General features: G+C 43.0%; 1 protein-coding gene across 1 annotated transcript; it reads right to left on the reverse strand.

The window, feature by feature from the left end:
• Nucleotides 1-3: 3 nt before the first annotated feature.
• Nucleotides 4-26,893, reverse strand: FOXO4 (forkhead box O4). The gene is made up of 3 exons (XM_030209746.1): nucleotides 26,444-26,893; nucleotides 7,784-8,930; nucleotides 4-1,191 (listed from the first exon to the last, which is right to left on the reverse strand). Exons 1-2 carry the CDS (start codon nucleotides 26,771-26,773, stop codon nucleotides 7,803-7,805), a joined length of 1,458 nt encoding a protein of 485 aa, XP_030065606.1. The 5' UTR covers nucleotides 26,774-26,893; the 3' UTR covers nucleotides 4-1,191; nucleotides 7,784-7,802.
• Between the last annotated feature and the right edge of the window lie 1,088 nt (nucleotides 26,894-27,981).

Genomic DNA, 27,981 nt, shown 5'->3' on the forward strand with positions numbered 1-27,981 from the left:
TTACAGACTTAAATGGACATATGCCGTTTTCTCTTTACCGTGGCTAGATGTACCCACATCATTCAGCCATTCTACCAGTGTCGTTTTACCCCAACTGGCATGAGTGTTTCATTATACAGATGGAGTCTCCGCCCCACCTCACCTTAGCACTAGCCCTGACACAAGTGGCCATCACAGTGCTACAGGTCTGTAAACAAGGGAAAGGACCAGGCCTCAGCAGCAGGGAGTGAACGCTGGGAGACGGCAGCTGTTGCAGCTGCAGAACTGCATTGGTGGGCGGATGACCCTTCACCATGCTGCCTGCATCAGCCTGGCACCTGCTGCTCTGTAGTGTTTATCTGTCAGAAGAAGGATCTATACACAATTACAAAAGTTTACTTAAAAAATTAATTGGTGGTTAATATCCTGCCTAATAATGCTATTCTTTTTTAAATGCTTATAAAAGGCTCCATATCATTTGCAGCTGGTTTTACATCTTTAACCAAAATCCATTACAAATAAAAAGTCTGAACTGCTTTTTGCTGCTGAAATAAATCCTATGCTGCCCCCTGACCTTACATGCCCTCAAGCGTCCCTTTTTCCTGCAGCCTGGTGGTAGCACAGGTCCAGATTCACGGTGGGCTAGGAAGGCCCACAGCAGCTGAAATCATACATCCAAGATTAGTAGGGAAAAATCAAACAATCAGTGTTTATGTCTGTGGTTCCTTTATGCACCTGAAATGCACTAGATCAAGGCAGCTTGTGATTACTTTAAAAAGCTTCTTGTTCTGATCAAAGGAGCTGTGGGAAGAGGCAAGGGTCCGAGGGGACAGAAGTTCTGCACTCTTTCACTTCCCCTTCTTCCTGGCCAGTTGCATACTCCCTTTGAAATGTTATGTTGATTTTTTGGGTGGAGGGACCTCTGACATCATCCCTTAAATGCTGGGAACAGGCTCTGTACACAAAGGCTAATTTAAAGGTGCTGTTTTTCATTCCTCTCACAGTTTGCTGAAGAGATATTAACACCAAAACTCGATTCTGTAATTTAAGTGTACTCAGCTGTGCCTCGAACCCATTATTTCCTACCACTTCACTGTGTTGAGAAGAGAGCCTGGCATTGAAGCTCTCTCAGCCTCTCTGGTGTCTTCATCAGCTTTTCTGGGGAGCAGGAGGGATATGAAATCAACTTCAAACCCGCACCTCAAGGGCCTCCTGCCAAAAATAAATAAATAAGGAAATTGTCAAATTAATGCAGCAGAGGAACCCACCGGACACCATGCTTTCATACCTATTTCCCCCAAAACCTCCTCTTCCACTCTTTGTAAGCTCTCAGCACGGTCCAGATCCCTCTGGCGGCTCTATGCCCTCCCAGGCTGAAAACAAGCATGTGGAAGCAGGGACAGGTCTGCCACAGGGGCCGAGTGTGCGTCAGCTCTAACTCACACAGCAACTGGCTGACAAGCAGAGGCATGAACTGGCCAAAGGTACAACGGAAGGATAGCAATTGCATTTTGCAAGCTGATGAATGATCTTTAGGGCTGGTCTCAATTACACACTTTACAGGACATATACAGCTATTGCATTCCTAGGACACGTCTGAAGAGCGGGGGGGGGGGGGGGGGGGGGGGGGCCCAGACAGCACAACCTCAGTAATTCCGAGAACAGAAGATCAAAGAAAGATATGGCTAGAAGAAAACTCAAGCTTTAATTAGCACATTCCCTGTGTCCAGGTAGGATCTACTGTACTGAAGACTACAACAGATGAACAGCGTCCGTAACCACAACCTGTAATTAATACAACTAAAATGCCCGAAATGACCATGATTTGCCCACATAAAGGAGTGCATCAGGGGCAGACAAGAAGTTTTAATAAATACATGTGTTAAAAGTCTTAAGAATAAAATTGAGCATACTGAATAAAACATGAAAATAAAACATAAATACAGGGAACTGAATAAACGCATGTGAAAACACTCAGTCAGAACATGAAGGCTGCAGAGAGTCAGCAGAAGCAGATACGAGGCTGCTACTTTGGAGAGAGCTGGTAAGTTCCTTTTCACACTGAAATAACTGACCACTATGATTTCTTTGTTTCACCTCTAGTTCCCTATGCAGAGAGCACAGCCAATCGGGTTCCTGAACTTTTCCTTGACCAGGGATTTGTTCAGGGCCCTCAGGTCTAGGATGGGACACAACCCCCCGTTTTTCTTGGGCACAAGAAGTACCCAGAATCCCTTCCCTTTTCCCCTGGTGACACAGGTTCGACCGCACTGGTCTGTAGAAGGCTGGAGATTTCCTCTACAAAGTACCAAGGATCTTTTCTAAATTGGTTTAACAGATTTTTGGAGCAGCGCTCTTATAAGGTTAAAATAGGAACTAGTTTTTCAGAGACATGGACTAATCAAGAGAGTGTCCGATTGATTTCAGGTCAGTCCCCTTTTTTGTGCTGTTTTTTCAACATATAATCAAGTGGATCAATGACTGCAATCTTCTGTACATTTTGTCTCGGTTGCTTTCTTCGATATATATCCATTATATTTTGACAGTAAAGGATTACTGTGTAGCCCCTGAAGCAGCCCTGCTGGGCGAAACACGGCCTGTGTCGGGCTGATTTACACAAATATATATATATTATATATATATTTTATTTGGTTTTCATCAATAAATTACATTTTGTCTCTTAACGATCTGCTTTGTTCATTTTCCGCCAAAGATGGAAGATGCCACACACACAATGAGGCATATTTTCAAAGCACTTAGACTTACAAAGTTCCATTGTAACCTATGGAACTTTGTAAGTCTAAGAGCTTTGAAAATGAGCTTCAATGTCAACTGACATACTGACCCAACATAAGCCGTGTTTCGGCAATCCTGCCTTCTTTGGGGTCCTGAACATTCAGCAATAAAACATGGTGTAAAAGCTCTTATAATACAAAAACCACCAGCCAACCCGCAATCACAAAGGAGACACCACATTCTGTTGTTACAGTGTGATCATTTTATTGCTGAATGTTAAAGACCCCTGAAGAAGGAGGGATTGCCGAAATACGGCCTGTGTTGGGTCAATACGTCAGTTGACATTGTGTGTGTGGAGTGTCTTCCAACTCTCTGCTGTTGCTGTGCTGCTTTGGACTGACTTGCTTTTGGATTGCCCCTCAAGGATCCCCATCATCACCAATACTTTTCAATATTTATCTACATTCACTCAGCTTTGAATTAGAAAAGAAAGGTTTTTCTAGTTATATCTATGCAGATGATATAACTGTTCTACTTCCTATTCATTCAGTTGTATCATCAGAAATTATGGGTAATCCAGGAGGTTATTATTTTACTGAAAAATTGGATGAGGATTCATAAATCAAAACTAATACCAATAAAACAAACCTTTTACTTATTAACAATGTTTCGAGTGAAGTTGAGACAAGTACTTATAAGTTTTCAACATCTGCTAGAAAATTTGGGAGTTTATTTGGATTCCCAAATTTACCTTACAGACACTGGTCAATATATTCAACCAACAAGCTTATTTAAATTTATATATTTAATACCATGCACAAACTTTGTAGAGTATGTAAATACTTTAAACAAGATCAATTTCACTTAATTGTACAAGCAATGATACTAAGCTTGTTGGATTACTGTAATGTTATTTATTTTGGCTGTTCCAAGCAGTTGTTAACAAAATTACAGACTGTTCAAAACACGGCCCTATGAATTTACTCTCTTAAAAAATCTAATAGCATCTCCAATATATGTGCCAGTTCATTGGCTACCATTATAGGCCAGAATCTTAGTGTTTGACTTACAAAATTCCATTTGGTCTAGCTACCTTATATTTTATTAATCATGTGTCTTTCCAACTTCAGTGAGAGATACAAGAGCCTGCAATTTATTCAGTGATCCCTTTTTAAAGGGTAGAAAGAGGCTCAGCCCTGATGAAGCTGGATGGTGAAACGGGTCCACTGGGAAAAGATAAGTGTGCTGCATATACAGTTGACATTGTTCACTGAAATTCTGGTAAATTTTAAAATAACCAAAAGTTTTTATGGCCAATGATGGACTGGGGTCTAGTGGACATTGCTTTGAGCTCTAATCGAACATCAGTAGAGCACTCTACAGACCGGTCTGTAGGGTGCTGTATTACCACGGACTTCTGAGGCCTTTTCCCTTTCTTTTTATGGGCGATTTGGTATCAGTTATAATATCCACTCTGGTGTTGAGGTGTTGCTCGTTTCATATGTGGATTGAGAGTCAATTTTGTTAGACCTTGTTAAAACGTCTTAGTTTTAGTCCCGGACATTTTCATTTTGTTTCATTATGACTGAAAAACATCCAGGTCTTAGGAATGCCCAAATCCCACCCTTAAAACGCCCCCTTGAGATCTGGACACACTGCAGAGAAAAACGTCTGGAAAACGTTTTTTTGGTAAAAAAAACCAAAACAAAACTCCAAATGATGCCACTTTATAGACATTTTTTCCTTTCAAAAATGAGCTCCTTTATCAAAACAGTTTCTAGGAAATCATTTCTGAATTATGTGAAGAGACTTCATTGGCTCGCTCTGAAAGTGCATACTGATTGTTTACCTTCTTCCTATCTAAAACCCTTGGCGTTATTCTTGAGCACGAGAGTTTTTCATCTTGTAGTTATTTTGTTGTATTGGATGCTTTGCTGTGTTTGTTTTGCTTTTACACGTAATGACAAAGATATTTCACAATAAAGCTGTTTGATGTTTCATGTATTGTATGGTAGCACTTCAGATTTGCTCATTCAATTCTGTACACATTCATTTTATATATTTCTTCTAGGGTTCGAGAGAGTGTTTTATTGACATTTCCAACATCTAACTGCATACGTTTAAAACATCAATTTAATGCTAGGCTCCCTTTCCAGGCTGTTGTTATCTGGAATAAACTTACTTCATATACTCAATTAGAAGTAAATTACAAGCAATTCTGAAGGAAGGATTTGTACACTTTCTTATCTTGCTGATTTCTGATGTAATTCCTCGTTTATTGGGCGAGTCTCTTAAGATGTGAACCACCTTGAACCTGTTGCTGGGTTTAGTACAGTGTATAAATCCTGCATTGGCTTAGATTAGGAATCTAGATAACTTTATGGCAGTCATTTCAGAAGAGCTATTCACATTTGAGATTTGCATAAACCAGCAATTAAACATTTATCATGCAGCATAAAATGTATTGAACTTTTTCAGGATCTTGCCAGGTACTTGCAACCAGGATTGGCCACTGTTGAAAACAGGATGCTGGGCTTGATGGACCTTCGGTCTGTCCCGGTACAGCAACACTTATGTACTCATAAATGTCTAAGTTTCAATTTGATATGTACATATCAAACCAAAGTGCATGCTAATGGCAAGGGGGAGTGTCTGGGTGCGTTTTGGGTGGGCAAGTTGAGAAACCGCTTCCCAGTTTCAGAAGGGGACTAAACGTCTGCATCCTATACAAAAAAAAGGACACAGACGTTTTACCTGCTATGAAGCACATTGAGGTTTTTGGCAAACTGCTCCTATTGAATTAGAGGAGGTTACCCCTTAATCCCCAAATGAGATTGCCTCCCCCCAAAAAAGGCAAAACTGGCAAGAGACAGCAGACTCTGCGACAACGCTGGAAAAATAAACATGTATACTTGTAGAATGGCAAAGAAACATGTATACGCCGTCACCTACACGCACATGCTATAGAACAGCAACACAGATACGTTTATGTGCTGGTTTTTTTTTTTCTAAAATAAATGTTTTTGTGATCTGTACTTGGTGCCTAAACGTCCATTTCACCTGAATTCACCTCTACATTAGCAAATTCTATTTGAAAATACCAGTGGAACTCGAGACATCCTGATCTGGAAGTTTCAATTCAGACTTCCCTGTCCTGTCTAAAATGGGGTTTGTATATCAACTGCTTCACCATTACCCACAACGTAGCAGCCTGAGACAAGACCTCCTTGGCTAAATCTATGTTGCCTCTGTGCCATTAAACCAGGTCTTACCTACATGTGTTTAGTAATTTTGTTGTTTACAAAAAAATGTTTCCCATCATTTTGTCCAGCTGACATCAAGCTCAACAGACTGTAGTTTCCCAGATTACCAAGGAACCTCTTTGAAAGCCTGGAAGGTGGCCAATGTGATGCCAACCTTCAAGAACTGTAGACAATTTTGATGGTAGATTATTCATAGCAGAGCTGCAAATTCATTTTTTAGTTCTTTCAGTACTTTGGTGTGTAAACCATCTAGTCCAGGTGATCTGCTACTCTAGCTTGTCGATGGTCCTTCTACCTTTTTTAATATATGGACTACATCTCAATCATATTAAACAATGTCCATGACTGATTTAAACTCTATCTTTCCAGGTGCTCCTTTCAAAAAAAAGTTTTTCTTAACATTTGCTTCATTTCATCATAGTTGCCCTATTGAAAGTTAACTGCTACTGCAGTAGATCTAGTTACTAATTCAAATTTGCTCATGTGATGATCATTATTGCCAAGTGGCCTCAGTACCATTAACTCTTGCATCAAGTCCTTCATTCTACTATGGACTAGATGTAAACTACCCATTCTCAGCCCCTTGTCAGTTCCTGAACGGGCTGCTCCACAAAGCAGCTATTTATTTCATCTTGGAACTTCACCTCCCTAGCATTTCCTTATGTGACTTTTATCAGTATTAAAATCACCCATTATAGTGCTGCCAAATTTATTAACTTCCCTAAATTCTGCTAACGTTTCATCATTGTGGCCAACAAGATGGTAGTAAACATCCAACAGTATCCCTTTACATGTAGAATTTATCCCTAAAGCTGGTGTTCCCAAATCACCCCCAGCTGGTCAAGTTTTCAGAATATTCTCAATGAATATACATAAGATAGATTTACAGACCAAGGAGGCAGTGTATGCACATCTATTTCATGCCCATTCATTGTGAATATCCTGAAAAGCAGGTTTGGGAACCAGTGCCCTAAAGATTCCACGTCACAATCTGCCTCATGCAGATTACTCAATGCTCTCTTTAATGTATAGCATCGCCCCTCCTCCAATCTGACCCACGCTGGTTATTCTCCTTCCACCCCCAGGTCTCTGAGATGCCTATTCTACCTACCTCTTCATTTTGTACTATATATGCCAGCACTCCAATCTTACTTTTTGGTTTCCAACACACACACAGGCAGATGTGCTTAGGTTAAGGGAGGAAAACAGAATACAGACATTTCATTAGCAAACTTGGCCGCGTAACAGATAGCAGAGCAAGTGGAAAACACATGGATGCTTCCAGCACATGGACTTTGCAGCTTCTCTTTACAACTCAGTGTGGTCCATGCATGAAATGAAAGGCACCCATGCACTCTGCAACTACTTGGGCTGTTTGAAAACTGATCCAGCAAGGTCACTGGAAGACAGTGCTGTGTAATCAATGTGCCACAACAGAGTCTTTCATGTTCCAGATCATCCCCTCCCACCGGGAGACAGTTTCATGCAATCTGGCTTCATGATGTAGTTCATAGATGTGGGTCCCTGCTAACACTGTGCACTCAAACCTCAGAAATGGTGCCACTCTGCTGCACTGAAAGAGAAGGGACATAAGCAAGCTGGTGGGGGACAAAAAAACATGTCCAGAGCTAAAAGACTGGCTTGCATGAAATGAGAAAAAAAAAAATCACAGAAACAAGATCATACGTGGATGGAGGAGGGTTAACATTTTAAAAACTGCCCGTGTACCACAGGGAACAAGCAAACTGTAAAGGGTGCTGTGAAGTGGGAACAGTCAAGCAAGTTGCTGTAAGAGGTGCACCTACCTTTCTGATACTCCTCAAGTTAGCTGGGAACCCAGCTATGGGTGGAAGCCTGTGTGGTTCCGGGATAGCTTGCACTTGGCATAACGGGGTCAAGGTTAAAATCCAGGCCCTCCTCATCCATGAGATCACTGTTGATGATGTAATCAACATCACACTCCAGGTTCTCCATGTACATATCTACATCCAAATCTGTAGGAAGCCTGTCATAGCTCATGCCTACAAATGATGCCATGGAAGCAGAAGGCAAAGGAGGCTGAGAACTAGCAGCAGCTGGAGCTTTCGGAGTTGTCAAGGCAGCTGTGCTTTGAGAAGATGCCAAAAGGGTGACAGTGGATGGCAGTGTGCCAGTACCAATGGAGGTAGGCTGCAGTTCTAGTGGTTTCCCCAACAGACTGAGCTTGCTTTGAGAAGCCTGTCCACCAAGCAGCAGCATCCGGTTGCCAGTCTGAGTCAGGATGGGATCTACTTGGGTCATCATTACATCACTAGGAGGGGTAGAATCTGAAGTCAATAGTGCTTCCAGAGTCTGAGGCCCTGTGAAACGATTTGATGAACTCTGCAAAGGGATGGCTACTGGGTTGAACAAAGAGTTGCCAAACGATGAAGTCCGAGAGGATGCACTCTGGGGCTGCAGGGAGAAACTGCTAGCCACCGACTGCATGGAGGAAGCAGGCGAGAGGAGGTTTAAGCTATCAATGAGTTCTAGCTCCTCTGTCACAGTTGGAGGGACACTGCTGGAAGAATTTGAGTAGACCAGTGAAGAATGAATCTCTTCATCCTGCTCATCCTCCTCTTCAGGCCTTACGCTTATCGTACTTGCATCAGAGCTCGTTCTGGGGCGAAAACTCCACACATCAGTTTCCTCATTGCTCCTGGCTGAAGGGCTTCCAGGCCACTTAGGGAACTGGGAGTCTGGGCTGTCAGCAGAGGCGTCAGGTGCAGCTTGCAGTGCTGCTTTTTTCTTGGATGCTTTCCCTCGTACTTTGCTCACTTTACTGGTATTGTCCATGGAAGCAGCTCTCCTCCTTGGGGCTTTCCCACTCTTACCACCTTCAGGGTTCAACATCCACCAGGAACTTTTCCCTGTTGCTTCATTATGGACTTTAATAAACTTGCTGTGCAGCGAGAGATTATGACGAATTGAATTCTGGAAGAAAGACAGTAAAAAGCAAATCAAGTGCATATGCAACAGACTTTCACCAATCTTCCCCATCCCAACCCAGTTCTCCCCAACCGAGGTGCTGGACCTGATGCCAACTATCCCCCCTTCCCCCCCCCCCCCCCCCATGGTCCCAATCCAGCAAAGACTCTTCCCCCTCCTTGACTGAGGCACTAGACCTGCTCTTTTTCACCCCAAGGGTACTGACCCTGCATAGACATGCTCTACCCAAGCCCTAACACTGACTTCTCACACACTTTTTACTTTTGCAAGAATTTCAGAAGAAGGACTTAAGGCACTTTGCTTCAGCCTCAGCATTGAAACTCAATACAGTCTACCTTACTCACAGCCTCCAGTCAAAATGATCATCCCTCTCCAAACGGGTGATACCAACAAGTTAACTACTACTACTTGTCATTTCTATAGCTATACAAGACATACGCAGCGTAGTACACTTGAACATGAAGAGACAGTCCCTGCTCAATAGAGCTTACAATCTAATTAGGACAGACAAACAGGACAAATAAGGGAATTACTAAGGTAGGAATGATAAAATACGGGTACTGAACAAGTGAGTAAGGGTTAGGAGTTAAAAGCAGCATCAAAAGGTGGGCTTTTAGCCTAGATTTGAAGACGGCCAGAAATGGAGCTTGACTTACCGGCTCAGGGAGTCTATTCCAGGCATATGGTGCAGCAAGATAAAAGGAAAGGAACGGAGTCTGGAGTTAGTGGTGGAGGAGAATGGTGCAGATAACAGAGATTTACCCAGTGAACGGAGTTCCCGGGGAGGAGTGTAGGGAGGGATAAGAGTGGAGAGGTACCGAGGAGCTGCAGAGTGAATGCACTTGTACGTCAGTAAGAGGAGTTTGAACTGTATGTGGAAACGGAGAGGGAGCCAGTGAAGTGACTTGAGGAGTGGACTGATATGAGCATAACGACACTGGCGGAATATCAGTCGTGCAGCAAAATTTTGAACAGATGTAAGTGGAGATAGATGGCTAAGTGGGAGACCTGTGAGAAGCAAGTTGCAATAGTCTAAGCGAGAGATGATAACAGTGTAGATAAGGGTCCTGGTAGTGTGCTCAAAAAGGAAAGGTCGAATTTTGGTGATATTATACAGAAAGAAACGACAGGTTTAGCAATCTGTTGAATATGTGCAGAGAAGGAGAGAGATGAGTCGAAGATGACCCTAAGGTTACGAGCTGATGAGACAGGGAGGATGAGAGTATTATCCATAGAAACAGAGAATTGGGGAAGAGGAGAGGTTGGTTTAGGGGGAAAGGTACAAAGCTCAGTCTTTGTCGTGTTTAGTTTCAGATGGCGGTGAGACTTCTAGGCGGCAATGTCAGATAGGCAAGCTGATACTTTGGCTTGGATTCCTGCTGATATTTCTGGTGTGGAGAGGTAGACTTGGAGTCATCAGCGTAATGGCGATACTGAAAACCATGGGATGAAATTAGAGTACCAAGGGAAGAAGTATAGATGGAGAAAGGAAGTGGTCCCAGGACAGATCCCTGAGGTACACCAACTGATAGTGGGATAGAAGTGGAGGAGGATCCATCAGAAAATACACTAAAAGTACAATGGAAGAGATAAGAAGAAAACCAGGAAAGAAGAAAACCAGGACAGAATACAGTCCTGAAATCCAAGTGAGGACAGCGTATCAAGGAGTAGGCTGTGATCAACAGTGTCAAAAGCAGCAGATAGATTAAGAATGATAAAATAGTGATCTTTGGATCTGGACAGGAACAGATCATTGGCAAGTGCTGTTTCAGTTGAATGAAGAGGGTGAAAGCCAGATTGAAGTGGATCAAGAATGGGACAGAAAGAAAACTTGTTCTTGGGCTCAGCCTGAAGAACAGACACACTGGTGCCTACACTGCAATTTCCTCATCTAATTTTCAAACTGAGCAAAATGTTTGACTGGAAACTGCTTCCTTCAAACGTAGCTAAAAGCACAGATTTCAGAACACATTAAAAAGATGCCTTCCTGTACGCATTTAGGCTGATGCACTAAAACACAGGTGGCTTTCAGTTGTGCATTCAGCTATCTGCAAATTATGCAGCTACATCCGGGTAGTGTCCCACTGAAAGTGTCCCTAAAGCCTACCGAGGCCACATGAAATGAGCAGCAGACCTACTGGTTAGTGCATTTGTCCCTCAGTCCACACCACTTTTTTCTATTGGGATGGGTTATTTGCCAAGCCTGACTTACTCTTCTCTAAGCTGTCACCTATAGCGAGCAATCCGCTTTTTCCACACGGTTTGGGTCTAGGTTCTTTCACATGTTGGGCTTCCTTTGGTCTTGCAACCTGGGGTCAATTATTTGATGATGAGAACTTGATTTCATTCTCTGCGCTTGCTGATGCTTACCCTGTTCTGCCAAATGAGATTTTTGCATATACTCAGTTGTGACATTTCCTCTCCTCTGCTGAGATCAAGGCAAGGATCCTGCGGGAAGACTCTTTTCTTGAAGATTTTTGTGAGGATTCTAGGAGATACCAGAGGCTTGATTTCCTGTCTCTATAAAATGCCAGAGAAAACAGTTAAGCTACAATGTGTTGCATCGACAGCACTGGCATCAAGAGCTTGGTGTGGTGATCGAGGATGATCATTGGAAGTTTATTGACAATGCCCTCCTTAAGACTGATCTCTGTTCCCTTTAAGGAAAATGCGGTTAAGGTGCTATTTAGATGGTACCTTACTCCTGTCCGTCTCCATCATATGTTCCCAGCAGTCTCTCCCTTGTGTTGGAGGGGATGTGGGCAAAAGGGCACCATGGGTCATATCTGGTGGTCCTGCATTAAAGTGCGAGCTTACTGGAGGACAATTCAATATTGCAAAGGTGGCTTGGGATTCCTATTAAGTGGTCCCCGGAATTCTTTTTATTTCCTAAAAAACCTCCAGGCCTTTCTAGCACTCAATCCCTTTTGGTGCGACATGCAATGTCAGCTGCTAGGGTGACCCTGGCCGCACACTGGAAATCTTACACTGCCCCATCTAAGATTCTGTGGTTGAATAAACTGTGGTACATATGCGAAATGGAACGGCTTTGGGCTGTTCGTTGCCACATGCTGTCCAAGTGTGAAGCTAATTGGGCACCTTCCCTAATTGTTCTTGTTCATGTTTATTAGTGGGATAGGCATGGAGGGGGGAGGGGTCTCCCCCCCCCTTTTTTTTTTTTGAGGAGTTGGTTGGGATCGGGGTTAGAGTGGATGGAGTTGGGCGGCTGGGGGGGGGGGTTAGGGTTGTTGGTGCCTTATAGGTACTTTCTTGCTTTGTTAAGAAAAATCTCTTTTCTATAAATCTAGAAATGAAAGTAGGCTTGTAAATTACTTTTTCAGATTATTGACTTGTTCTGCATTTGAAAGTTGCATTTTTCAGTCGGTGGGACTGTTGGGTACAGTAAGAGCATCTGTATTTTGCCCCCTGACTTGTATGCTTTTCTGTGGTTGTAATGTTTATTACCTAATAAAGACTTCTATAAATTAAAATAAATAATCTTCTACGAATCCGACAGGACCCGTTTCGCCAACTCATAAGGCTTCGTCAAGGTCAAATACAAAACAGACATCTTATCTGAAAACCAAAATATTCTCCATTAATGACTAAACTCACAATATAAAAATAAACAACATAAAAAAAAAAAAACAACACTTACTGAAAAAGATCCTGTGTATGGCTTGGAGACGTCACATCTCCAAAATGGCGCTGACGTCAGACGCCAAGTTCTTGCGCTTTAAAGATCCATCTCACATATGTCACAAATACACCTGAACAAACTTACAAAACCCTAGAAGGCTCACCATTTCTTACAAAAATACAAACTAATCGTATACTATCCTGGTGACAAAAAAAAATTAATAAAACAGGATGCTAACAAATGGTATACTCAAAAATGCAAATATATACAAAGAAAATGCTTACAAAAGTTTAGCCCATTCTAACTCTTGATTCAAGCTGTCAGGCTGTAATGTTTTTAATGTGAAGATCCACCTCGCCCCACGTCTTCGCAATCTTGATTGTCGATCCCCACCACGTGACCATTTGGGTTCCCAGTCAATTGCAAAGCATTTCAAGTCACTGAATTGATGTTGCAAACTTATACAGTGATTTAATTTTCGATTTATGTTCCAGCAATCTAGTTTTTAAACAATGGATTGTCATACCCACATATAGTTTCATACACAACAAAATCACTTCTACATGTACTGAAATGCCTCAGCTGATAAATCTTACCTTCAGCTGGATTTTTACATTCTTTAATCAATGTAGCAAATGCAGCATTGCATACAAAGTGGCCCGTTATTTTATTCTTTACTGCACCAACAGAGCTTATATGTTGGCAGGGCATAACAATTCCTTCAAATTACGTTCTGTGGCATACGCTACCCGCAATCCAACATCTTCAAATGCTGGATGTAATTTAGCAATAACCCAATTTTTTTGTAAAATATTAGCTACGTCCAAACCTCTTGAAAAAAATTTAAGAACACAGGTTTGTACATAATTAATCATTTTTCTTGATCTCTTTATTTTGCTGTAACAAAAAATCCCTATTATAAAATCTAGCACGTTTAAATGAACGTTGTAACACATTTTTCAGATAACCTCTTTGTTGTAGTTTTTTTGCTCCGTTTTTTTTCAGCAATATCCAAACAATTTCTCCTAATTCTTCAAAATTGAGAAAGCGGAAGGTTGTCCTTTAAACACTTTGGATGACTACTCTCATACGACAAAAAGGTATTCCTGTCAGTGGCTTTATTAAAGACCTTTGTATTAAAACCTGCTTCATGATCTAAAAGATGGGTTTTCCCACACCAGGGGCTTGCGTTAAATGCAGACAGAAGAATGCCTCATATAGACATTGTGTTTGGGATTAACCTTCTAGTCATGCATTTTGGACAGCTGTTTGGACTTACTTCGGCAAGTTATACCGTCAATGATGGATGGCAACACCACAGATATGGGTTCTAGATGATATCATGAGTATAGTAAAGGGCACATGGAAAACAGGCCTTTTCTTGCATAAGGCTGTCCTCATAGCGAAGCGCTCTATATTGCTCCAATGGATCCATACTTCACCACCCACATTAACACAATAGAAGAATCAAACAAATGAACTCCTTACTATATATAGAGCAGTCTCCTCACTCCAACCTTCCCTGCTCAGTACTCTGCACAAGTTATGGGGCTTCAGCTCCATAAGTCCTCCTCCAAATATCCTTAATCCCTCCCCCTTCCACACTACCATCCATCTTCTAGATTCTCTACCCCCTTATGTCCCTTCTCTCCCCCCATCCCCTGCCGTTAAGCACACCAAGTCTTCCTACCTCTTGCCTTTCCCATAACCCTGCGCATGATCCTTAAACCCAACCTGAACATAAAATGTCCATCATCCAACCTTCGCCACACCTGTCCTACATTCAATTTCTCTCTCTCTCTCTCTCCTTGTTAAGGTTTATGCTCCTTAAATCCCACTAATCAGACCCTGAACATGTTGGTCAAGGAAGGTCTGGGCTTCACATGGGGTAGCAAGTACAGCATTCTTCTGCACAAAGTTTAGGAAACTGAGCCACTAACACTTTGAAGAACAACTCCACTCTCTTGCCCCTCCCCCACCTTGGGTCCACCTGATACCAGTTCAACTGCAGGCTGAAGGGAAGCCAATTTTCAAGAAAACCTCACAATTCAGCGTTCACACTTTCAGCTATTCCCACAAACCACATATTACTGCAACTTCAGTTTTCAATATCTCCAATCTTGTCTGCAAGAACCACCAGGGATTCCACCATATGCAATGCTCTGTTCAGTACAACTCAAATGTCTCAACTGATGCCGACATACCTTTCAGCTTATCATCTATGCAATCAGAACGAGCACCTAATGCCCAAATATGACCTCTGTGACTTCCTCTACAATTGTATTTTGGCCTCATACCAGGACTCGCTGTGCACTCAAGACAGCCATCTTGGCCTCGGAGTGTTGAAGCTTATTTTTCTCTTTCCTCTGCAATGTGGTCGTACTTCTGTTACCACACATCTCTTGAGTGCTTAAATCACTCATTCCTTTTGTCCAAACAACTGTTTCTTGAGTCTATCCAGTTATTAGTTCAGTGTGGTAGAGAGGGCCCAGGAGCTCAGAGACAGATATTTATCCCCAGCTCACCACTGAACTTTTTCCTTTTATAATATGGCTGAAGCCACTGCCAATGCCATATTACATGTGGTTTTCCTGTGGCTTTGTATGTCACAAAAAAAAAGCTTTTTGCAAATATGCTGCAAACTGAATGTATTGACTTGGGCATTTCTTTTCCTACCTAGATGACCAATGAACTTTAGATACATTTAAAAGACAGAGTACAGCAGTGGTTTTCATTCATTTTTACGCTGGGGCCATTTTGGATTCTAATGAGCTTAAGGAGAGCTGCCAAATATCTTCCCATGCGGAGCCACGACACTGCTGACCAGTGTGTGTTATTGACATCCATCCCTACCAGCCCACCTTCAAACATCCTTAAGGGGGAGGGGGGGAGGGTTTCCTCAAGGTTGTGAGCATTTCCAAATGTATTCTCTTTTTTCTATTGAAAAATTACTTGCCCTTCAAGCATGCAGCTCTCCTCTCCACCCCCCACCCTAACCTACTTTGCTTCTGTCCCCAAGGCTCAGGACAGAAAGGGAAGGAGTTGCAAAAAAAAACAAAAAAAAAACCCACACAAAACCAAACAAAAAAAACATAAACAGAAAGAAAATGGGAGCTACCATTGGCAAACAATGGAGTACAGTTAACATAAAACCATGCCCCTCTTTTCCAAAGTAACTGAAATAAAAAGTACAAATCATGACAACATACCCAAGTCAGCACAATCCTCCATCACTCCCAGCTCACCATGCCATCTCCCATCCTCTAAACTCCTGGCCTGAAAGAGAAAAGCAGGGCTTCCTACTGCCTCAACCAAATTCATGCAAAACACCAAAGTACTCCCACCCTTACCTCATACTTACCTCACAATATAACACAAACAAATTCACCACCATAACCACACCAAACCTCTCTCTTCCAATCTCAAATACCCTGAAATTACTGGGAGTTACCATTGATCGTAATCTCACACTTGAAACCCACGTGAAGAACACAACGAAAAAAATGTTCCATTCCATGTGGAAGCTCAAACGAGTAAAACCTTTCTTCCCAAGATCAATCTTCCATAACCTGGTTCAGTCAATGGTGCTAAGTAGCCTGGACTACTGCAATGAACTTTATGTGGGATGCAAAGAACAGACTACTAAGAAACTTCAAACAGCCCAGAATACAGCAGCCAGACTTATATTTGGCAAAACAAAATATAAAAGCGCAAAACCCCTAAGAAAAAGTCTTCACTGGTTCCCCCTTAAAGAACGTACCGCGTTCAAGATCTGCACAATTGTTCACAAGATTATCCATGGAGATGACCCAAGCTACATGATGGACCTCGTGGACCTGGCTCCCAGAAATGCAAAAAGATCAGCCCGCAAATTCCTTAATCTACACTTCCCTAACTGCAAAGGATTAAAATACAAACTAACACATGCAACCAGCTTCTCCTACAGGAGCACGCAACTATGGAATGCACTTCCAAAGGACTTGAAAGAGATCAACGAAATAACTAGCTTTCGTAAATCACTGAAAACTTCTCTCTTCAACAAGGCCTACAACGAGAATCCATAACTCATCATAACACTTCATCACCTCACCCTATCCTGATTCACCTTTCTATCACTTCGCTCAGCTCGCTGCTTTTTAGGAGCTTGTTGTTACACCAATTGTATCTGCCTCCTGGTATGGTGGTAAGCCACATTGAGTCTGCAAATAGGTGGGAAAATGTGGGATACAAATGCAATAAATAATAATAATAATAATAATACACCCTTCTGGTGGCTTGAGCTATTTAATAACGGCTACAGCAAGGCAATTTAAAATGAATTCCAGAACATGAGTTAGAGACAGCAAGAGGATATTTAGTATGTCAGATATTTAATATGTATTAATGCAATACAAAATACTGTTTTTATAAGGTATTCTGATTGAGTGTATGCTAATGCTGTATGTTAGTATTGAAAATGTTGTGTATTATTTTATAATTTTTATGTTTTATTGTTCCCTGCTTAGTACTGAGACTACGCAGGTTACAAATCTTTAATTCTGCAGTGAAGGTTAGGCATAAGATTTAGATAGACGCAAGCATAATTCTGTAATAGCAACAATGTTTTAGTTTGTGGGTCTGTTTAATTACATATGTTTTGAGAGACTTCCAGTTTCGGAATGGTGAGATAAAGACAGTGGTTGGAGAACCTCCCGTTCAATAAACTACATATTTCTCAACGAACTCATGCGATATGAAGTTCAGAAGTGTCTCCCACACTTTCCGTATCTGCTATCCCCTTTATAAATGAGCCTCGGCTTGCTGAATGGCTTCTAAACCAGCAACAACGGGCCAGCAGAAAAAAAAAAGAATGGGAGATCCGAAAATGGCGGAGGTGTCAGCACCGCCCTTGCCATCCGCGGGGTCGGTTTGGACTACGGAAATTATCATGGAGGTTACCGCCACCCTCAAAACCTCTATGGAAGCGAAGTTTCAAAAAATCATAGACAAATTAGACCACATGGAAGGGCAATTTACCACCCTAAAGATGTGCAAGCGTTGCAACAGCAGGTAAGCGAGGTCGAAGACGCAGTGCATAACATGGAAGTTATGACCCCACAACAGATGTCCCGGTTAAGAGAACTAGAAGACAAGATAGAAGACCTGGAAAATCATTCCAGAAGAAACTCTCAGAGGCCATTCCTGACAAAAATCTGGGATCATTTCTGGAACGGTGGATTACCACTTCATTACAGCCTTCCACATCAGCAGGCCCTATCCGCAGAGAAAGCACATCGACTGGGTGCCTTCAAAGACTCGGTCAAAGGTGGTTATTTTCATACTTAAAAATTATGCCCACAAACTGGAAATTTTGCGAGCGCTTCAAAATGGCACTAAATTGCAATATGAAGGAGAAGATATTTGATGCTTTCAAGACTAGCAGCAGTTTCAACTGCCTGAAGAGCTTTCTCCTCAATCTGCTCAAAACTGCTGCGTCGCATCAAATTTATATCAGCGTATCCTGCTAAGCTGCACGTAACTAATAATGGGTCTAAGGCAATATTTGAATCTGCGGCAGAAGCGGAGCAGCATGTTGAAAAACTGATTGCCTTGCCACCTCGCTGAGGCTTCGGGACTCACATTTTACCATAGTTGATAATGGCTCCAGTGGACTGGGGCAGACAACCACAAGATTACGGAATAGTTCTATTTGGTTTAACCTTTAAACACAGTCCCTCAGCAATGGCTACCTGGGGATACAAGTCAGCTGAGAACCATTAGTTTTGGAAACAGAGCTACTCTGGAACACGGTCTGCACAAAGCATTCTGATGCTAGAAACTGAACAGAGGTGGTGAGGCCGACCACAACTGTTACATGTGCTTGACATTCCGGTAGTTTTCTGTAACATTATCACCTTATAATCTTTAAAAGCTTAAGCTGGTCTCACCTTGTGAACAGTGCCACGTATAATCCAGAAGACTTTATGCTGAGAGGTGGGAAGGATGGACATAGGATTATTCCTGAAGGTTCTCTACTGAAAAAGGGGAGTGCATGAAAGTACAGAATGTGGCTGCGTGGGTTTTTTTTTTTATTTTCTCTTTCCTGGTGTGGAGGATATATGGTCAGTGGAGGATATTTGGACGCAGAAATGGATCTGGACTGGTGGGAGGTGGTCATGGGCTGGGAGTTTGCCTTTTTCCAGATGACACAAAGATTTGCAAAAGAGTAGACACCCCAGAGAGAGTGACCAACATGAGAAGTTATCTAAAAAGATTATAAGAATGGTCTAATTTTTGGCAGTTAAAATTTAAAGCAAACAGCTATAGAGCAATGCACATGGGGCATAGAAATCCAAAAGAGGTAGAACAATTAGCTGCTTTTTTCCAAGATAAAGTCAACCATTTGCAAGCTTCTTTTCCAGTCAGCACCTGTTCCCAACAATGAGGGCTTAGAAAAATTAGATATCTTACTTTTTTACAGGGTTTTTGGTCCCACTTCAACCCCCCCCCCCCCCCCCCACACGAGTTCAAGGATTTGATGAACTGATTTCATTTCAATCCATATAACATCTTATGCTGTAGACCCTACTCTTTGCACTACTTATTTCATAATCTACAGGCTCTATTTCCTTTCATAATTGACATGGTAAATGCTAGTTTATGTTTATTAAAAAGCTTGATATCCTGTGTGAGAAGGTATGAGGCTGTCCTATACGGTGTAGGCCACTAGAGGGCGCTAGAAGAAGCTGGAGGTCGCTAGGACCGGGGAGAGCCCTGGGAGGTCCACAGGTGCAGGCGGTTATGGGCTAGGTCCTGTGTAGCTGATTAACCACTTTGTACCCCACCTGAGTTGTGAAAGGAGGGGAGTGAGCTAGCAGCAGAAGAAGGGAGAGCCCCTGAAAGATACTGGCTAACCTGATGGACTTGGGGGTGGACTGGCTGAAAGTCCTGGGGTAAGAAGTCCCTAAAGCATTAGAGTTTGACTGTGTGTCCGAAGTACTAAGAGAAGCAGGCTGCAAAGCCTGGGGTTGAGAGTCCCCAAAGTATTGGTATAGTACTGAGCCCATGTATCTGTGTGGGGAGGCTCAATGTGAAGATCTTTGAAAGCATAAAGTGTTAAGCTAGAAGAAGTGTGCCCAGGGGCTGGAATAAAGAGTTGCCTGAGAAATATGCAGTTGGTGAGACCTGCTTAATTTGTTGAGTGGAAACCAGGTCACCCTGAGTGAGAAGGGGTAGCACACTAATCTGCATATGATTTGCATATTGAGAACCAGGTCACCCTGAGTGAGAAGGGGGATATCACACCTGTTATATTTGAATGGCAGGTCATAGCAGTTTAAAAACTCATAATTAATTAAAGTAGAAAAGAAAGCAAAGATCAGTCAACCAGAATCATACATACACATTCGTGAAAGATCTGGGAACATACACTGGGCCCCTGGGATAGTTAGACCCAACCCTGAAGCCCAAAATCAGGGTGGAAATTTAAAAACTGTTGCAAACAAATTAGAGTTTAGCAAAACTTTAAACTTATTAAATAATTTGAATCAAATATAGGGAGGGAGGGAGGGAGGGAGGGAGGGAATTCCAAAGAGAGCAAGGAAATCAAATGCAGAGGAATGTGTAGATTCATAACATGCAACCCAGGGGAAGGAAGAACCACCCAGTGAGAATCCAATGAACAAAGTGTAAGACAGGGAGTGTAACCACAGAAGTGAGATATGCCAGGGGACCAAGATGTAAGGCTCTGTGAGTTAAACATAAGACCTGGAACAGACATCTGTATTGTAGTGGGAGCCAATGTAACTGAAGAAAGTGGGGTGACATGATCTTGGAAAAAAGCAGTAATTAGACCAATTTTACAAAATAATTCCTTAGACCCGTCTCTGCTGGAAAATTACAGACCAGTCTCCAAGTTGTCTTTCATCTCAAAAATAGGTTGAAAAAGTTACATTAGATCAGAACTTAGTGCATCTATGACAATCCAGCTTCTGTGAATTTCAAAGCACAGAGACATTACTCTCTATAGTTAGTGACATCCAAGAGCAACTACATAAAGGTAATATAACATGTATTGTCTCACAAGATCAGCAGCTTTGATCCAGTTGATCACAACCTTCACCTGGCCGGCTAAAAAACACTGGGCTGATAGAAATGTCTTACCATAGTTTCAATCATTCCTTTTTCATTTTTCACATTCATCACAAATACAAAATTTATCTTGTGGCGTTCCTCAAGATTCTCCATTATCCCCGTTATAAATTTATTTCTAAGTCCCTTGGTGTCACTGATTCAAGAATCAGGTGTGTGTTTCCATTTATATGTGGAAAATTAAATTCTTCAAAATATAAGGCACTATGGGTAAGTAACTTCTACTCAGTCCCTTCTATTTCACCTCAAATTTTTGGGCAGAACCTATTTCAACCCTAAAGATATTGGATCTCACACTAGATACTCACCTGACATTCAAGTCTCGTATATTCTCAATATCTCCAAGTTGTTTTTGGCCTCTTCACCTAATTAGATTTGCATTGAAGAACAGACATCGAGAGCAATATTGGATTCCACAAGTGAATCTGCATTCTTTTATGTGGCCCCAGCCCTCTGGAATTCTCCTCCAGCCCATCTCCGCTTGGAGTCTAACATTAAAAATTTAAGAAGGACCTCAAGGCACATATATCAACCTCTTCACTTCTTGGAACACTAACCTTTTAGGTTTATTATAGACTGATTTTTACTTTTTGCTGAGCCAACTGTACACCGCCTTGGGTGAATCTCTTCATAACGGCGGTTAATGAAACCATATAAATAAATTATTATCTTTCATTTGATGCATTTCAGAGAGACGGTATACCAAATATAATAATAATACAGAGACAGCTCTCACCCATTACAGATGAAAGGCTCTATATCTGTTTCATCACTTCTGCTACCCCTCACAATTTCCTATTAGAAACATGACGGCAGATAAAGGCCATATGACCCATCCAGTCTGCCCATTCTCTGTAACCCCTAATTCTTCCTGTTCCTAAGCAATCCCACATGCTTATCCCAGGCCTTTTTAAATTAACAGTCCTCGACTCCACAACCTCCACCACCCTTTCTGTGAAATAATACTTCCTTAGGTTACTCCTAAGCCTATTCCCTCTTAACTTTGTCATATGCCCCCTCATTCCAGAGCTCTCCATTTGAAAAAGGCTCTCTTCCTGTATATAAATGCCCTTGATATACGTCTATCATGTCTCCTCTCTCCCTCCTCTCTTCCAGCGTATACATGTTGAGGTTCATAAGCCTGTCCCTATAATTTTTTCATTCAACACCGCTTACTAATTTTGTAGCCACCCTCTTGGACCGACTCCATCCTGTTTATATCTTTCCATAGGTGCAGTCTCAAGAACTGCTCGCAGTACTCCAAATGGGGCCTCACTAGAGACTTATACAATGGCACTATCACCTCCTTTTTCCTGCTGGTCATGCGTCTCTTTATGCACCCTAGCATCCTTCTGGCTTTGGCTGTCGCTTTTTCTACCTGTTTGAAAGCTTTAAGGTGATCAGACACAATCACCCCCAAGTCCCGCTCTTCCTTCGTACACTGAAGCATTTCACCCCCTATATTGTACCGTTCCCTCGGATTCCTGTGACCCAAGTGCATGACCCTGCATTTTTTGGGATTAAACCTTAGTTGCCAAATATCGGTCCATTCCTCCAGCTTCGCTAGGTCCTTCCTCATGTCATTCACACCCTCCAGGGTGTCCACCCTGTTGCACAGTTTAGTATCATCCACAAAGAGACAGACCTCACCAGACAACCCTTCCGCAATATCACTCACAAAGACGTTAAAAAGAGCCGGTCCTAGGACCGATCCCTGCGGTACTCCATTGATGACCTCCTTTTCTTCAGAGCAAGCTCCATTTACCACCACCCTCTGTCTCCTATCATTCAACCAATTTTTTTACCCACTCAGTTACTCTAGGTCCCACACCGAGGGCACTCAATTTATTTATCAGTCGCCTGTGCGGAACCGTGTCAAAGGCTTTGCTGAAATCCAAGTATACCACATCAAGCGCCCCTCCCACATCCAACTGTTTGGTCACCCAGTCGAAGAAGACAGTCAGATTCGTCTGACACGACCTGCCACTACTGAAGCTATGCTGCCTTGGGTCCTTCATTCCTTGTAGTTCAAGAAATGTCACAGTCCTCCTCTTTAGAAGCGTTTCCATTAACTTACTCACCACCGAGGTCAGACTGACCGGTCTGTAATTCCCAACCTCCTCCTTACTTCCACTCTTGTGCAAAGGAACACATCCGCCCTTCTCCAGTCCACCGGGACCACTCCAGTTTCTAAGGAAGCATTGAAGAGGTCCGTCAGCGGAGCCGACAGAACTTTTCCGAGTTCCTTAAGCACCCTCGGGTGTATCCCATCAGGCCCCATCGCTCTGTCTACTTTTAGTTTGGTTAGCTCCTCACGAATACAGTCCTCTGTAAACGGGTCTTAGTCTACCATACATCCATCCCCTTTAGCCTTTGTTTTCTGCAGCCCTACCCCCGGTCTTTCATCCATGAACACAGAGCTAAAATAATTGTTAAGCAGTTCAGTTTTATCCATATCATCTTCCACATATTTCTCTCTCTCAGCTTTGAGCCTCACAATGCTATTATGGCACTTCCTCTTGTCACTTACATATCTGAAAAAGGTCTTATCCCCCAATTTTACCGTATTAGCTATCTTATCCTCCATTTGCAGGTACAGACAGCCTGGGATCTAAAGGAGAATGCAAAAATGTGTAAGAACATACGAATTGCCAGACTAGGTTAGATCAAGAGGTCCAACGAGCTAAGCACCCAGTTTCCAACAGTGGCTAATCCAGTTCACAAGTACCTAGCAGGATTCCAAAATGTAAGAACATAAGAGTAGCCATACTGGGTCGAACCAATGGTCCATCTAGCCCAGTATCCTGTTTCCAACAGTGGCCAAGCCAGGTCACAGGTAACTGGCAGAAACCCGACCGTTGTTCTATCTATTTTCAATAATAATGGATTCCTTTCAACTATAATGGGTTCCTTTACGCATTTACATCAGTCGTTCCCAAACCTGGTCCTGGAAGCATCCCAGAGCCAGTTAGGTTTTTGGGATACCCACAATGAATATTCATGAGAGATTTGCATGCAACAACATTTCCCCCAATCAGTGAAAAATTAACCTGAAAAAGAAGTTGCTTTGCTCAGCAGAAGGAGACAAACATACCTCAAAATTACATATTTACAGGAAAGAAATCTGAAGGTTTTGGACTGAAAAACTGTGAGGAGATCTCAGACGGGCAGTGCATTCAGAGACCTAAGAATATTTCTAAGTTTTAAAAAATGGGCCGGGGGGGTGGGGGGGGAATCAAAAAGACTCTTAGCTGGAGACAGGAAATTTGGAAGCTATTTTTCTGCCAAAAGTGTTTTTACAAAGTACTGACTAGAAGAGCATCCAAACTTTTGCCTGTATCATATTCACAGTAACTTATCAGATGACAGCAATTAAAGATTTCCGTCGTCTACCCAACAAGATATGTTACATCATATTACATGCAATAGGTTTAACATGTGTATACTTGATCTTCAGTTAGTCTATTTCCTGAAAATGACAAGAACAGAGGTCTGGCACTCATCTTACTCCTCAACTACTGGAGTTACTGTTGAACCCACTCCAATCCATCCAGATCTGTCTAGCCATAAGGGCAGACCATAGAAGTCTGCCCAATTACTGGAGTTGCCATCTAAACACCATTAAGTGTTGTTTTTGAATCATTAAAAAAAAAAATTTCCTGAAAAAGAAATAATACATTAAAAACTAAAGATAGATTTTATGTTTAGAACAAAAGAATAACCATACTGGTTCAGAACAATGGTCCATGTAGGACAGTATCCTGGAGTAGCCTAGTGGTTAGTGCAGTGGACTTTGATCCTGGGGAACTGAGTTCAATTCTCACTGCAGCTTCTTGCGACCTTGGGCAAGTCACTTAACCCTCCATTGCTCCAAGTACCAAAACTTAAATTGTGAGCCCTCTAGGGACAGAGAAAGTACCTGCATATAATGTGTACAGCGATGTGTATGTCTAGTAGCGCCATAGAAATTATTAGTAAGTAACAGTGGCCAAACCAGGTCACAAGCACCTGGCAGAAACCCAAATAGTGGAAACAGTTCATGTTTAAACTTTGTACCATGCAAAAATTGCATCAGCTTCTGTTCATATAGGGATTCACTGAAACATACAATTTGATCATGGGTGCCTACATTTCTTTTTACACACGTGTCAATGTATCTGTATTATTTAAATCCAGTGTAACTGCACTGTTTAATGAGCTAATGCACAGATGATCACTCTTGAAACCATGTGACAGATATAGAGGGGCATAATGGAACGCGAACGCCCATCTCCATGGGCGTCTATCTCAGAGAACGGGTACGTGAAGGGGCGGGACAGACTATTTTCGAAAAAAAATGGGCGTCCATCTTTTTTTCGATAATACGGTTTGTGCCCGGCAAATGCATCGGATTTGTGCGGATTTGAGCTGGGCGGTTTTGTTTTTCATACATAATGGAAACCAAAGGCACCCAGCTCAAAAACGAACAAATCCAAGGCATTTGGTCATGGGAGGGGCCAGGATTCGTAGTGCACTGGTCCCCCTCACATGCCAGATCACCAACTGGGCACCCTAGGGGGCAGTTGTAACAATTAAAAAAAAAAAAAGTAAAATACCTCCCAAGTCCATAGCTCCCTTCCCTTGTGTGCTGAGCCTCCCAAATCCCTCCCCCCCCCCCAAACCCACTGCCCACAACTCTACACCATTACCATAGCACTTATGGCTGAAGGGGGGCACCTAGATGTGGGTACAGTGGGTTTTGGGGGCGGTTTAAAGCGCTCCCATTTACCACCACAAGTGTAACAGGTAGGGGGGAGTGGGCCTGGGTTCACCTGGCTAACGTCCACTGCACCCACTAACAACTGCTCCAGGGACCTGCATACTGCTGTGATGGAACTGGGTATGGCATTTGAGGCTGGCATACAGGCTGGAAAAAAAAGTTGTTAAAGTTGTTTTTTGTTTTTTTTTGGTGGGAGGGGATTAGTGACCAATGGGGGAGTCAGGGGTGGTCATCTGGTCATTTAGGGCACTTTTTTGGGACTTGTTTGTGAAAAAGAAGGGTCCAAAAGAGCGACCCAAATTTTGCTGTAAAAAAGCCTCTCTTTTTTCAATTATCGGCTGAAGGCGCCCATCTCTCCTCGGCCAATAAACACGCCCCAGTCCCGCCTTCACCACGCCTCCGTCAACTTTGCCCGTTTCCGCGGCAGATTGCAGTTGAAGACGCCCAAAATCGGCTTTCGATTATACTGATTTGAGCGCCCACGGGAGAAAAGACGCCCATCTGCCGATCTGGGTCGAAATATGGGCGTCTTTCTCTTTCGAAAATAAGCTGGATAGTGTTAGTCCTACCCTAATATCACCAAGAAATAACTTAGGAGGCCTTCAGGCAGCACTGCTATATGGACAAAGGCAATATTTTGCATTGTGCTGTGTAGCAAGTGAACTTCTAAGCCAGAAAACAAATCTGCTGAAACTGTGGGCTGGCATTTCGCATAATTTAGTGACTCGAAGGGCTTAAGTGGTGTTTGCTTCATTTCTCTTATATAAACAAAGAAAATGACAGCTTGATAAGCTACGATGCATATTTTCAAAGCACTTTGCCTTCCAAAGTTCCAGAGGTGCTTTGAAAATATGCACTAAAAACAAAGTGTGCACTGTTTTTTTCCTGCCTTTCAGAGATTTCTGGAACTGAGACGTAATCAGCCTTTCAAAGGAGCTCCATTTGACATTTCAAGGCCTCTCCATGTACCTTCCAGCCTGCAGAGCTGTTGCTGTCTCCTTTATCCTTGAAGTAAGGCACCGACTTGACCATCCACTCGTAGATCTGGGCCAGGGTCAGGCGTTTGTCCGGGGAGCTGTCGATGGCTTGGCTGATCAGGTCTGCGTACGACTGGTTCCCCCAAGCGTTCCGGCGAGATCCGCCTTTCTTGGGCGCGGGGGCCGGGGCTGGGCCCTCCGCCTGGGACCCTCCTGCCGCCTCCTGCCCGTCCGGCTCCGGCCGCTGCAGAGGCCAAGTACAGGAGCGGGGCCGACTCTGCGGCTCAAAGTCCGGGTCCAGGTCCACCGCGGCCTCCGCCATCTGCGCGCTCGGCTTCTCTCTCTCCGCCGGTACCGGCCCCGCTCGCGCTTTCTCTCCTCGGCTGACAACAAACGCTACTAGCACTCGACGCTGACGTCTCTCTGTTTACCACCACCAGACACGGGCCTTCTTTCTGCGCATGCCTGACCGGAAATGCCCGGCCCGGGTGGCCGCTCTGCTTGTCGGGAAATGTAGTCCTCGCTTGGGAATTCCCTCCCCCCCCCCATCGCTTTCTCCCGGAAGAAGCAGAGCCAGAAGGCTGTTGGACTTGGACGCAACTAATAACTGCTCCCATAATCCTTTGCCAGGGAGTCCGGCTTCGGGAAGTGAACTTGGGAGAGTCCAGGAGGTTACAAGGAGAACGGGAGACGGCTGAAGGCAGTGGGCGGAGCTTGCTGCCATATTGGTCAGAACAAAACAATTGCAGACTTGACAGCTTTATATTGTTTTGTTAACAATATAAACCTGAGTCTGCAGAGTTATATCTGGGGGTCTTACCGTCTTCAGATCCTGTCTCTGGTGCCTTACCAATTTACATTTTCCTCCCTTCACGCTGTCATTTCTCCAAGGACAAGCAGGCAGGCCAGCCAGATCCTCCCAGCTCCCATCTCAGCCCCATCAGTTCTGCAGCCTGTCTCTGAGCAGGCATCCCAACCTTTCAATGGAAAGCAATTGCTTTCAATGGAAGTAATTGAGCCAGCCAGGTTTTACTTCCATTGCTGAAAGCAATGGAAGTAAAACCCGGCTGGCTCAATCCGTCCTCCTTTTTCTGGAGCCATATGGTAACCCTAGCACCCTAACGATCCAATTTAAATGCCTGAATCCTGCAACACAACACTAATACTCGAACTGGACATAACTTAACGCTTTCTCCTTTCTATTCCCTTATGTGTCTGTCACACATACACTTTATTATACCATAATATTCTGTATTTCTCATACTGGAAAGGCGATCGCCTCACAGTACTATGTCAGCCACATTGAGCCTCCAAATAGGTGGGAAAATGTGGGATACAAATGCAATAAATAAACTTCTTTGGTTTTGCATTCTCTTTATTAGGAGGGGAAAATATGCCTCCTAGTGTAATAAAGCCACATGGTTGATGTGTGGTCCTAGCACACATAGTTGAAGCATGGTTCCTCCTCGTAGCTCTTGAAGGTGGCGTTTTTTTGAAATGCAAATCACACGCTTGAAGCGCCCTCCCTGC

Source organism: Microcaecilia unicolor, chromosome 7 (genome assembly GCF_901765095.1).
Source record: "Microcaecilia unicolor chromosome 7, aMicUni1.1, whole genome shotgun sequence".
In the NCBI taxonomy this organism is placed as follows: Eukaryota; Metazoa; Chordata; class Amphibia; order Gymnophiona; family Siphonopidae; genus Microcaecilia; species Microcaecilia unicolor.